General features: G+C 41.0%; 1 protein-coding gene across 1 annotated transcript in view; it reads right to left on the reverse strand.

Moving 5' to 3' along the window:
• LOC122798681 (nuclear GTPase SLIP-GC-like) overlaps positions 1-15,034 on the reverse strand; it is a 1,112,600-nt gene that overhangs the window by 431,205 nt on the left and 666,361 nt on the right. The window contains exon 7 of the mRNA XM_044067773.1: positions 10,211-10,322. Coding sequence (XP_043923708.1) covers positions 10,211-10,322 — 112 coding nt within the window. The remainder of the gene's footprint in view (positions 1-10,210; positions 10,323-15,034) is intronic.

Genomic DNA, 15,034 nt, shown 5'->3' on the forward strand with positions numbered 1-15,034 from the left:
GCTTTGGCAATGATGTCAGTATTAATGGCTTATGTCTCTGAAATGCATAATACAAAATGAGCACTTGGAAATTAGACTATGCTTTGGTTGATACTTGGCCAGCATGTAGGCATTTTGCCTCATTCTCTGCATTTATCGAGTCCTTCATGACCTTTGTGAATCTGTTATAGCACCTCTGTTCACTGGTTTACAGATTCTGCAATTCTGTTTTGACACTGCAGCATTAAGCCATCACACTCGAATAATTGTGCTCTGACTGCTTAATACGTTTTTGTGCATGATCTGCTCAGTTTGTGTCCAATGATATGGCCACCCATCACTCACATACAGGACAACTGCTTGCAACTCAGGATTTCGCTGATTGGTTTTAGCTTTTCTTGCTTTCTGATGGCCACATACCATGCTATTATTATGCTTTACAGATAGTTTACTACATCAGTTTCAGTCTCAGACAATGTATGGGCGCATATGGGACTTCTAGGCAACATGTCTGCTGCAACCAGTTATTTGCTAGCAACATACACAGCTCTTCTGTTTAATTTGCTCAGTCTCATTAACAGTCTTTACTACTTAGAAAACACTGTCAAGCTCATATGAGTTGATTAATGGAGGTAGTGGCTTTTACTCTGTCTGAAGCTGGGAACTCTAGCACCCTAAGTGGTACCTAGAGAATTTCTCACATACCTACACATCTACAAGACATTATTTTTCAATTGTGAACAGCTCTGCTTTGTATCTCTCAACATTCTGGAGCTATAAGCTATGGGATGTAATGTATGTGCATTCCTTTTTAGAAGTACAACATCTAGACCATAGCTACTAGCATCTGCACTCACTATAGTTTGTTTAGTGAAATCGTCGAATGCTAGTGTGAGTAACGGAGATACTGCCAGCACACCTAGCTGGAATTTTGTAAATAACTATATGTCATTGGTGAATATAGAATTGATTTATAATAAGATACTTGCAAATGTATTAGAACTGCATGTTGTGTATATCAAACTGCTCTGTACAGATGTTTGTGTTGAAAAGGTATTTGTAAAGTGCTGTGTTTAAAACACAACTACTGGAAGACAACAGAAATGTACATGCACTACTGTAACTGTTTAAATGTATATATTTTAACAGTGGAAACTGGTGGTTAACCTCAGTCCAGCAAACTTTAGAAAAAAATATGTGAAATTAAATTACTTTATAGGTTATGCAATAAAGAGGCTATCTCTCAAGTTTTCAATGCAGCTAGAGAGACGATGTCTGTACTAGAAAACTCTGTATTGTCTTTAGGGTGAACTAATTACTAGTCTTGAAAGCACAAAGGAATGCAATTGGTTTATGTCTTTCAGCATCTGACAGAAATCTGAGGAGAAGCCCTTGTCTGTATATTTTTACAGATAGATGCTAAATGCTGCCAGCTTTTAGCAATGGGGGTTTTGGCCTGGGAACTAGTAGAAGTCAGATGACAAAAAGTGATGTCATCCTGCAAGCTATCCCAACAGTAATATTTCAGATATGAATATAAAAAGTCTCTTAGCGAGATAGGGCATTCTGTATTCTTTCCTGGACATGACAACATCAAGGAAAACCATTCACCACACATCTGCCTTGCTCTAATGAAGTACGTTTCTAGGGAACAGTATAACTATCTTAGATTTACAGGAATATAGCGAATTTTAGTTTAGAAGAAGTTCTGTATTAAACGAACGAAAGCACTTAAACTTTACAGTGGTCTCGAGTTTTTTTTTTTGGTTTTATTTAGTTTAGATTTTGTTTTTTTCCTTATTTGTGTGATCCTATAATGCAATATTATTTTAAATATGTCCTGTGCTTTTGAACTCTGATGTCCTTGTGAATATATATTTAGTATCATCTTGCTCTTTTATTATTTATTATTAAATACACTTAAACCTTTCATTTTGGCTGATCTTTGTAGAGATATTTATGTTTTGAGAGTACTTGCATATTTATTTTATAACTCTGTGTGGGCCACTACTAATAGTCTTGCTCTTTGTCAAACTAGCATTTCTGTTAACATTAATATTACACAGTAAGATTGGGCACCCTTTAAGGGCCTTAAAGTAGCTGATAAGTGGTTCTGGTGGCAGAGAAAAGTAATTATAGACTGGGCAAAATGGGGCATAGCTAGTAAACCTGTTCCATCCTTTCCCAGGTGTGTGTGTGTGTGTGTGTGTGTGTGTGTGTGTGTGTGTGTGTGTGTGTGTGTGTGTGTGTGTGTGAAAATCAGAAATATCCAAGAGCATGTGTGTCAGCTACTTGGGCAGGGACATGAAGCACTGGTTAGACAGAGCATGTTGGAGGACTTGGCTTGGAACTTGGGCTAAGGACTCAACTCTACAGCTGTGCCAGTGGGGAGTCTTATTGGGGATCTGGAAAAAGATGGAGAAAGCAGCCACGGACTGACTGTGGTCTCTGTGTGCTCTTAAGGGAAATTGCACTTGATGCAGAGAGCTGCATCTGAAAATACTGTGTGCACACCTGTCATCCTTTCAGTGAGCATCCCTCAACAGGTGTCAGTGGTGAGGATTAAGGCTCCTTGATTACTGGCCCAGTGGAGGGTCATCACAGCTAGTACCAGAGAAGTAAAAAGCATTTATCTGACCTTGTCAAAAGTCTGAGCTTAAGCATGTCCCCAGTACTATGGCACATCTTCTTTAACAAGTCTATTCAAGGACAGAGTGGTGGAAAGGTCTGAAAAAAATGCCCAAATAGCTGATCACGGCTAACACATATCTCATTGCAGATGGAACATGCAGTTCAGTTATAGTTCTGACTTTACTTGCATGTGGTATGATACCACTAATACTTAAATGGTGCCCCAAATACTATAGCTCTATTTGCCTAGAGCAGAATTAATCTTCATTGAGCCTGAGACCTGAATTTTGAATTACTTGCAGCACTGCCTCTAACCCTGAATTTTGTGATTGCTTATCAGAGACCAAATACCAAGGTGTCATCCATAAAAACAGCACAATCCAAATTCTAATAAGTCATGAGATATTGAAAAATCTCAGGTCCAGACGTTTTACCAAATGGTAACATTTTGAAACAAAATCATCCTCTATGGTATTAAACATTGGTGATATTTGGATTTCTTTATCTAAGGTAGCTGCCAGAAATTGCTGGAAACATCTGGCATAGAAATCATTCTTGCATTTACTAGCTTGAATGCAATGTCTTCTAGGGTAGGTAGTATGAACTTTTCTCACACAAATTTTCTCATGCAATTTTATTGCCTGTTAGAATCCTGCATAGACAGTAATTGCAGTTGGAGTAGTCTCATTCATTGATATCCTGTTACTGCCTATTTAAGTGGTACATTTTGGAATATTTTCTGCTTAAAACCTGAGCTTGGCCTGTTAAGATCTAACTGTATTCAACTGGACGTATACGAGAATTTAAGTACCTTTTATCTGCACTTTTTTCAAATAATACAGCATTTTAATTTATTTGTGTTGCATTGGATATTAGCTGAACTGGAAGTTTTGATTCTGTTTTTTCAGTTAGTGTTTGCTAGATTTTATTGCCTGTTAGAAGCCTGCATAAACAGTAATTGCAGTCGGGAGTAGTCTCATTCATTGATATTCTGTTAATGCCTATTTAAGTGGTACATTTTGGAATATTTTCTGCTTAAAATCTGAGCTTTGACTGGCTAAGATCTAGCTGTATTCAACTGGACATATAAGAGAATTTAACTACCTTTCAACTGCACTTTTTTCAAATAATACAGCATTTTAATTGATTTATTTGCGTTGCATTGGATATTAACTGAACTGGAAGTTTTACTTCCACACCCACCCTCCCTGGTTTTGTTTTTGTGTTAATCTTGGTGGCTTTGAAACTGCCCGCCCCTCTTGTAAACTTATGCTTGGATACTCCTTCTGGGCCCATCTCATTTGCTCACTCAACTGAGTGCAGTCAGATCATATTCTGATTTCAGACACTCCTACTGTGTACAAAGAGACCATCTGGGAAAGAAAAAAAATTTAAACTCGTTTCTTGCCTTTCCTGTAAGGGGTCTAGACTGTTTGTAGGCTTCTGGGCCCTCAAGCCTTTCTGTGTTGGAGGGAAGCCTTCTAGCTTACCTTTGTTTCTTAGAACTAGCCAGTTTTATAGTTTCAGCACTCAAATCTGTTTCTTTGAACTCAGTAGTTGTTCAGAACTCGTTGTATGCAGTAAATAAGCTGCAGATTACTGCAGCACTCAACTTTCCTCACTTGTCTAGAGGAAAGCAGTTTTTAGTACTTAATAAATAAGCACCTATCCAGACATGTCTAAGGGTCAGCTCCCGGTGATTTTTCCTGTCTACCTGATGAATCTGGGCATCTTGGGGCAATGCAACAATTGCATCATGTACACAGACAACCCTCTCCTCCTACCATCCAACACTACAACCTGTGAGAGATGCACTTATATAGCCAAACCCGAAGCAAAGCTCTCTTCACCCAAGACTGGACTATACAGTCAAGAGGAGAAGGTAAACACTTGCACCACACCACACTCATCACATAGTCCCTCAAAACCTACACCACCAAAACACACGCATAGAAACACAAAACACACACCTACATTCATGGAGGCTTTCAATAAAAACCTGCCCAAGCATCAGGGACCTCCAAAGCAGAAATGCAAGCAAACTCCACCCACCAACACAACCCAAATGACACATAGCCCACAAACTCAGTGTGCCACTCAGCCACAGCACATAAGACATAACAATGTACCCAACGCTCTAGTCATAGTTGACTCTATAGTCAGGCACACTGATGTTCCACTCACCAGGCTAAACACGGAGAAAGTTACTGTCAGTTGCCTATCAGGTGCCAGGATCCGCCACATAATGCAAGCACTCAGGTCAATCCACAACAAGTACAAATATGACACTGTCATTGTCCATGTTGGTGTGAATGACCTGAGATGTACCTCCCCGGACTACATGAAAAGAGACATAAATGAGCTCTCTGATCTTGTAGCCCAGGCAGGTATGACCCTAGCCCTGAGTAGCATCCTGCCATCACCCAGAATGATACCACAGTACAAGGACAAAATGATTGACTTCAACAATTGGCTAAGCTTCTGGTGTCATTCTAAGGGGATCCAGTATTTGTCTGCCTCAGATGACATGATCGACAGACCACGATGCTTTGCCAGAGATGGCCTGCACCTGTCGCACTTGGGATTCTGGATACAGGCAAAGGCTCTTGCCACCCCTATAGTGCCTTTTTTAGGCAAAGTTCAAATGACAAATTCACCACCGTAACAGGTACAAGCAAGCAAAATCTGAGGGTAATGCTACTCAATGCTTGAAGTCTAAACCTCAAAATGCACTCACTCGAGGCACTTCTTAAAATGGAGAACATCAACATCTGTGCAATGACAGAGACCTGGTTCAAAGCTCCAGAGAGCACCCGTGTTACCAGGATATAATTCATACCACACCTTTCAGCTACTTAACCAGGAACGAAGCACTAAAGGTGGAGGCATGTCCATATTCATTAAGGATATCCACACCTCCAGGCTAGTTGCACAGCATAAGGCATCCGAGATTATCCAAGTGCAACTAACTTTGGGCAAGACTGCAATCCAAATTGTAGCTTGCTACAGACCCCCCCCCACCATGCCCCAGGATTCCCACTCCTCATTTCTTGATACACTGGAAAGTATTAGGGTACAACTCAACACCCTAATAATGGGCGATTTCAACTACCCCACCATTAACTGGGAAACCTACTCATGTACCAACTCTCTTGCTGAACGTTTTCTGGAATTCATAAATTCCAATGCCTTGGATCAACTTATTCACACTCTCACAGGGGCAGCAATATCCTAGACCTGGTCATTACCAACATGGGCAACCGGTGTTCCACACTAGAGGTCATTTCCTCGTTGATCAGATCCGACCACAAGCTAATCACCCTAGACATCCACATCCTGCCCTCATCCTCCAGTTAGGGAAACCACCATAAAAAAACTTCTCTAAACCCAACTTCACACTTCCTAAGACAGACGTGGCAAACTTCATGACACCATTGCAGACGGACAATAGAGGTACGACTGCTGAATCCTACACAAATGCACTTTATAAGCACTTACACGAGTGCATGGATCATGCTATCCCTAATGGAACCAAGATGCTAGCGTCCAAAAAAAGGAAGCCAATCTGGTGGTCCTCTGCCATAAACACTCTACAACAGAAGAAAGAAACTGTTGCAAAAAAAGAGTAAAATCCCATAACTGGAGGAACTCCCTGGTCAACCTCAGTAAGAAGCTGAGATCCCTCATAAAATCCTCCAAAGCTAGTTATGAAAACAAAATCGTCACTGCCTCTAAAGACAACCACAAAGCATTCTATAGCTATGTCAAGAATCTCAGTGGCAACACTCAGATCTGCTCCGAGTTACAGCACAATGGCACTAAATATACAGAACCAACTGATATTACCAACATCCTGGCAGATAGGTTCAGTGCTAACTTTACCCTCCTCTCACCCCCTAGAAGGCCCATCTCTATACCGGAAGAATGCAAAGTTCCTGTAATCACGGCTGCACAGGTAAAAAATACACTCTCCAAAGTCAAGAACACAGCATCCATGGGACCTGACAATATCCCAGGCTGTGTTCTACATGAACTACAGTATGAACTGGCACCTTACCTAAGTACCATGTTCAATCATAGCCTCACCTCAGGCTTTGTACCCACTGAATGGCGCACCGCGACAGTTATCCCACTCCACAAAGGGGGAGCCACGACGGACCCTGGGAACTACTGCCCCATTAGCCTGACGAGCCTGGTCTGCAAGGCCATGGAATGTATCATCATGGAACTCATAAACAAAGACATTGGTAATCTCCAAACTCTGGACCCTACCCAGTTCAGGTTTGTAAAAAGCAGATCATGTCTCCTACACCTGAGTGACTTCTTTGAAGCAGTCACCAAAGCCATAGATGAGGGTAAGTTGGTTCACAGAGCTTATCTAGATCTTGCCAAGGCTTTCAACGCCATCCCTCACTCTGGAATTATAGATAAGCTCACTAAACTAGGTATAAATCCCTATGTCACAAGAAGGGTTGCCAACTGGCTCATGGATAGATCCCACACAGTGAAAGTAGCAGACTCCAAATCAGACTTCAGACCAGTGACAAGTGAAGTACCACAGGGTTCTGTCCTGGGACCTCTCCTGTTTGGTATCTACTTCTCTGAAGTACAGGCTAACACAAAAGGTCTTTGGCTAACAAAGTTTGCAGATGACTGCAAACTAGGAGCCATAATCGAAACTCCTAATGACGTGGACATACTACAAACGGGCCTCACTGAGAGAGATGCCTGGTGTCAAAGCCATGGCCTCAAGCTCAATGCCAAAAAGTGTATTGTCATCCCCTTTGGTAAAAACTCTGTACCCATGAACTACCACATAAGTGGTAGTCTACTTAATGCCGAAAGTGTGATAAGAGACCTTGGGACACAGGTCTCTCCTTTGACAATCACATTGCCACAGTGGTCAAAAAATCCTTCTACGTGGCGCACCTCATCACAAAAGGTTTCTTATCCAGAAAAAAAGAAGTCATTGTTCCCCTCTACTCATCACTCATTAGACCCATTATAGAGTACAATGCCGCTTTTGGTATGTACCTTACAAGATATCTACAACTGCAAAGGCCACAGAAATACCTCACAAAGAGGATCACTGGCCTCAAACCAATGCCCTACGCAGACCGTCTCAAAAAACTCCAGCTTTACTCTGTCGCATATCGCCTACTCAGAGGCGATGTCTGCCTAACATACAAAGCTATGTCAAACCCAGAGCTGTTGGACATACTCCACTTAAAGAAATCCCAATCCCTCTGAGCTACATGCTCTAGGGACCTAAACCTTGTCACCACAATAAACAGAACATGCTGGAGGGATAGATTCCTATCCCGCAGACTTCCCATACTCTGGAATACACTACCTATCTATGTCAAACAGAGCTCCTCATTAGCACTCTTTAAGAAAAATCTTGATAATTGGATGGGAAATAGCAAATTCACCCCAGGGATCACTTCTGTGGCTCTGCTCGACAGGGGCACAGGAAAATAATTTTCTTGGGTGGTGAAAGCCAGGGTACCTTTTTGGCTAGGCTTATATAGGCCCTAGGGCTAATAGCCTAGTACCTACCCATGAACTTATGAACCTAAATGCATTATTTTACTTTTTCATTTTGTCATAAATTCTCACTCGACCATTCTTTTTAATTACAGGGATCATAGGAACATACCACTCAGTCGGTTCAGTGACACTTTCAATAATGTCAGGATGTTGTATTTGTTTCAGTACTGCTTCTTCTTTGAACAGGAAAGGTGATGGCACCCTTTGCAGTTGGAGCAACACTGGATTTTAATTTGATTTTCACCGGTACAAAATTCAACAGGCTCGCATCACCACACAGATTGTTACTTTTCTTACTGTTAATCCCACTCCATAAAGGATTTCATTAGACACTTTGTCTAATTTTGAAGTTACTCACAATTGTGCACATCTCTGTCATCTGGCAGGTCAGGAAAATGGCTTTGAGAAGTCAAACAGCTCTGCTGCATTAAGCTGAGTCATGTCAGCAAGAAATCCAGTAATTCAATGACAAATACCTTAAATTCAGTATAACAAGACATAAAAACAATGATCTCTGAGCATTTTGCATCACTTGGTGTAGTGTGGCATGATTTCATAACTAGTAATGGCATTTTTTGGTTTTTGTTCATTGAGAAAATCTGACACCATGTCTGGTAGTGGTACAAAAATATAAACTGTTACAAGTACAAAGCACCAGAAAGAACTTTATTACAAACAATATGCAGCACAGAAAAAACAAAGCTAGCACTTCAGTAGCTCACACTCAACTGCCCAACAACTCAGTACTCCAAGTGCATTATGGTACATTTCTTCTTAAAAGGGTAGCACTGTACATTTGTTATGTACATATATACAATATGGATTCACTTTGAATCATCGAATGTTCAGAACATTGATGTTCTGATCATTGAGACCAGTACATCGAAAATTCAAAATGAACCGTAAAAAAAAAAAAAAAAAAAAAAAATCACAAACACTATGCCCCCCTGCACCCGCCACACACCCCCTACTTTAATATTCCAACTCCGAGATCGCACTACAGTGACGTAAGGGAAATCTCCCATTTACAGCTATATGCAGTAGCGCTAAATGGGAGATTTCCCGTACCCTACCTGCAATGCCAACACTCACATGGCATACACGCACACAACATGCAGGGCACCTTGCTGCCCTGCATACACGCCCAACATTCCACAATCTGACTTACCTGACACTTTCACTTTAAACCTTTGATGTTCTGAACATCGATGTTCAGTTCTCGATGAACAGAACTTCAATGTTCTGAACATTCAATGATTTAAAGGGAACCCATACAATATATATTCAATAATGTAATTTTACTTTGGTTTTCCTACCAATGTATGGGGCAGATTATATAATAACACTAACTCTATGGACAGGATAGATTTTAATAGCTTGTGACTGTGCTGTGGACTGTTCCCACTCTGGGTGGTGCATAGGTCAGTGCAGCTCAGCATGATGGAATGTAAAGGCACTCAAGATACTGTGGTTTAAACTCAAGAAAAAGAATGGTATTTACAGCCAGTCAGTTTAAACATCATTTGTTGTGTGGGTTAATGAAACATCCAAAACACCAGCAAGTTAACTCTATCTCAAAACACAAACTTTCAATGCTAAAAACAAACTTTTTTCCTGGAATAAAATTTAGCAAAACACATCTCATGTCAGTCTCAGTACACAGCTAATAGCATAAGACTGCAGTGATGGATGTGAAAACCTGCTAATAATGCAAGACAAGCTGATGTAATAAGAGTTCTAGCCACAGTGCACTCTCCTGAGGGCTGGCCAGGAAGAAAGCTTTGGCATGTTCTTAGAATATGGCAGCCATGGCTTTAAGTGACAGAATATAACACAAGTCTTGGATGCCATCTCATTGCTTAAATACTTTCTTATTCCTAAAATATTCTCCTACTTTTCTACACTATTTGGGGCAGTATGACATTAAAATGACTTTCACTTTTCAGTAGAACACATTTTGAAAATTTAAAATTAACACTTCTGCACTTTCATGGTCACAGAATGGCCAAAACAGTGTCACATATTGAAATAATGTCATTAAAACTCTTACCATGAATAGTCACATTGTTTTCCTTCATACACTTCAACAGAGGCTCAAACTGAATAGTCAGTGACTTGTGCAGACTCTTCGTCTTTAACTCAAGGCAATTCCATATCTGAGTCTACAATATCCAGGGGTTTGACAGAAAAAGAATAAATCAGTAATGAAAACTGTCAGGAATAATTTGCTTTTACAAAATCCAGACAACCCACGAATGTTCCAGTATAAAACAGATTTATTCTTTATTTTACTATCATTAAGTTTATGTCACAGAAGAGTTTCTTAACAAGTCTCACCATCTTAGCTATCAGTAGTGGCTTCTAATTTCCCAGCAATCGTCCTTCTAGTGAGACCACCCAATAACATCATGCAATCCACACACTTGAGGGGCAAAATTCATGCCTCCTCTTTAGCTCTTAGGCTACTCAAAGGCAAGTCCACTTTGCTTCCATTGCATGACCACACTCCTAATACTCCTAATCACTAATGTACGAGAAAGGTTAAAATAACATTCCAGCTTGCTGTCACAAGCACACACATGCACATGTGCACACACACACACAGACACACACACACACACACACACACACACACACACACACACACACACACACACACACACACACACACACACACACACACAAAATGAAGACTTAAAGCAACACGGGAAAAGAAGGCTTGGAAATTTCAAGCTCTAGTGCAACAAGGTGTTCTGAAGACTGTAGTAACAGAAGATGGCACAGTAATGCTTGTTCTTAAATGTTAGACAGCTGAGAAGTTATTCCTTGGTCATCTGGTGCCCTAGGCAAAAGGGCTCCACAGTGCCCCTCTACACCACCCAGTGCCCCCATCCTGGTCTACCTACACCATCCAGATTACTGGAAAAGTGCCCCTGCTACAATGGTGCACTAGGCGGCTGCATAGTTGGCCTATGCCTAAAGCACTGTCCACCTCCAGGCAGTGTCACAGAAACCACATTCGCTTTGGAGAAAAAATGCCTGCTTGCTTTGGGTACTACTCCTATACCACATTTAGTGACATGCAATATGGCCCTATCATTTGGGATCACTGTAACTGCACTTGTGTCCTTATGTGCCAGTACATTGACATTTTTCCATGTTTTATCTGGTTTCTCCTACTGCAGTTCTAACCTTAGTACTGTAACAGTTTAATTTTTCCCCTTTCATTTAGGTTGGGAACCTTACTGACAGGATCTGAGGTGCCAACACTGCATCATCCTGTTGACTCTCTGTATTGTAATCTCCTAGCTAAAGGAGGATTGCTATCACCCATTGCACATTCCTCCCCTCAGGAAAAGCTTGGCAAGTCAGACATTTAGCATTCCTCTTTCCCTTTGTACTTTATCCCTACACAAGTTTGTATTTGTACATTTTCACTTTAGTTTATTTTAGAACAGTTAAATGATCTTCTGGATCACTGAGCAGCCCAAGTTCTCAGCTTTGTTCACATGAGCACATTAACTGTTTCTTGGCTCTTGCCCAACATTAGTGACTGGTCTGCTCACCCCCCCCCCCCCCAACATTCCTCAGCCATCCAGTACCCCACTGCTTTTAAATTTCTCAATTAGCTTCCATTTCAGGTCACAGCCATAACCCCTTAGCTTCCAACCTGTGTACTCACTGTATATATTATTACCCACAACCTTGAACTGCCTCCATTGATTGCATAGCCTTAAATCATTGTTTACCAAGCAGCATCATCAATAAGTTTGTGTTCCTTAATCAAAATGTTATCTTATGTTAATTATTGCACATCAAATATAGTGTGTAACAGTCTTCTAACTACATCACAAATTTTCACATTTTCAACATCCCTTATACTTTCATAGTGCAATATTATTCACAAATAGCTTCTTACCAGAGACATTATATAAATTCCAGTAGAACTCCGCCTATAGCAGCCCTATTGTAGCCCTATTGTATGCGTATATAGCTTTGTAGTTCCTCATACATTCACAGTGCCTAACTTCTACATTCTCTTCAGTTGAAAGAATAAAAGGTTATGTACTCACCATAACATTCCATTCATGTTGTCCATTTTCATTCTTCCTCAACTGATGGGTTCAGATCCAATAATCAGATCTGACTTGGCTGCTTCTTCCAGAGAGTAGGATCTTAGATCTCTGGAGCCCCTCCATTTACCCATAATGCCCCAACAACCTAACATACCTCAGATCGAGTTTGCCTCTCCTAGATATAAAAAGACAGTGGCAAAACATAAAAAGAAAGGAAGCTGGAGCTCAAACTAGGAACAGATGTGCCTACAATACTTTTTGATCTCTCCAGATGAAATTGAAGGAGGGGGCAGGAGGGTGCAGAGTTGTGGAAGAACAAAAATGGACAACACAGGTGGAACATTATGGTGAGTAAATAACTTTTTTATTCTGATGCTATTTTCATTCATTCTTCAAGTGATGGGACAGTGTCCTCATCTACCAGAGACTTGGGAGAACTCTAAGGAAGGATATTCCGGAGCACAGTCGAGCCAAAGGCTGCTCTTCTCCTAGAGACCATATCCAATTTGTAATGGACAATAAAGGTATGAGGATTAGTCCATGTTGTAGCTGCACAAATATCATCCAAGGAAGTTCTAGTCCAAAAAGCTGAAGCAACCACCACAGACCTAATGGAATGGGTTCTATGTAATACAATCAGTTGACCATTTAGCCAAAGTAACTTTAGGCTCAATTTTGTAGTGGAAAGAGAAACAAACAATTTTTCAGATTTTCTTAAATATTTGGTTCTGTGAAGGCAGAAGCTTATTTATCTTTGCACACCCAAAGGATGTCTTTGTTTGAAACATTTGGAAAAAAACTAGGGGATTAATGACCTGATTTATACTGGATTCAGAAGCTACCTTTGGAAGAAGAATGGATTTGTTTATAAGGATACCCTATCCTTGTTAAAAACTAAATAAGGAGGTTTCAGAGATAGAGCTTGGAGTTCATATACTCTTCTGGCAGAGATGACAGTCATTAGGAATATGGTCTTCCAAGACAAAAATTTAAACCAGTTCTGGCTGAAGGTTCAAAAGGAGGTTGAGTAAAGGCCTGAAGCATAATATTTAAATTCCAAGGGGGTGTAGGGACGTTTAATGCCGATCTAAGTAGTACAGTTCCTCTTAGAAAGGCTTTGCAAAGCTTACAGGAAGCTGCTAACTGGACTCTAATAGTAGAGAAATGAGCACCTTCATTGAAGATTGTGGCTAAGAAGTCAAGAACATATGACACTGGTGCTGAAAAGGGGTGCAAGGTTTTGTTTAAGGCCCAAAGAACAAACTTTTTCCATTTACTCTCGTAAATCTTTCTGGAGGAAGTCTTATAGGAAGATAATAAAATGTGATGGAGGGGGGAAGAGAGCCTGGGCTGTCTAGCGATCAATGGAACTGGAGGAACCATGCAGTCAACTTGAGAACTAATATGTCCAGATGAGTCATGCCTATCGGGTGAGACAGGAGATCTAGAGTTGGATCCAGAATCCAGGATGAATGTAGAAGATGAGGCCAGAGGACGGGAACCCAGATCTGATGAGACCAGTAAGGGGCAAGGAGGATAACAGTGCACTTCAATAGAGATGTTTTCTGTAGGAATTTGGGAATGAGAGATAATGGGGGATACGTGTAAAGAAGACCAAAGGGCTAAGCATGAACATCTCTTGGTGACTCCACCGTTGGGGGAATAAGGGCAAAGAAATGGTTGCATTTGTTGTTGAGGGGAGAAGTGAAAAGATTGCAGCATGGCTGGCCCCACTGTTGGGAAATCTTTCTACACCACATTGACATTGAGAGATCACTCAATAGGTATCAAAATGGACCGGCTTAACTTGTCTGGAGTCGCACTGGATTTCCCCATAATGTGCATTGCTATTAGCAAGTGAATGGAGGAGATTGCCCATTGCCAAACTCTCATAGCTTCACAAAAAGAGGGTAAGATCTGGTTCCTCCTTGTTTGCTAATGTACCAGACTACTGACATATTGTCCATCTGAACTGAAACTGTCCCAGTTGGAAGACTGTCTTGAAATGCCTGCAAAGTTAATTTCTAGGACATTAATATGCATCCTAACTCTTCAGGGGACCATGTGTCTTAGACTGTCCTTCCAAGAAGTGTCACCCCACCCAGTCTGACAGGCGTCCATGGTCACCTTAGGCTGGGGAAAAACAAAAGGATGGCTTTCGTGGAGTTGATTAGAATGGATCCACCACAGAAGGTAATTCTTGCATCCTTGAGTGATTTTGACTTGTATGGATAATGGCTGTTGGAAAATGGACCATTGGGTTGATAAAGTTCATTGATGAGTTCTCATATGAAACCTGGCCAGTGGGAGAATTATGATTGCCATTGACATGGAACCCAAAGCTTGAAGTATCAATCTGGCTGAAAAAGAATTCTGAATTTATGTTCCTGACCTGGAATTGTATAGTTTCTACTCAAGAGAGAGAAAGGGAAGCTATCTGAGTGGCTGTATTCAAATGAGCACAAATGCATTCCACAGTCTGAGTCAATGTGAGCTGGGATTTGTTGTAATTGATTGATATTCCATGATGCCAGCACAGCTGGAGTAAGCAGTCCCTTGCTTGAATCAGTTGATGCCTGGTTGAAGCAGTCAGGACCCAGTGGTCAAGATATGGAAACACTCAGAATCTGATCAGTCTTAAGTGAGCTGCTACTACTGCCATGTATCTGGTGAACACCCCACGGGCTGTGGTGAGACCAAAGGCCAGTGCCCTGAAGTGGTATTGACTATCTCCCAGCTGGAAGTATAGCTGTCTTCTGGAGTGCCTGTTCATTTTGATGTTATAGTACGCATCCTGA

Source organism: Protopterus annectens, chromosome 3.part1 (assembly GCF_019279795.1).
Source record: "Protopterus annectens isolate FY-2018-M chromosome 3.part1, PAN1.0, whole genome shotgun sequence".
NCBI lineage: Eukaryota > Metazoa > Chordata > Ceratodontiformes > Protopteridae > Protopterus > Protopterus annectens.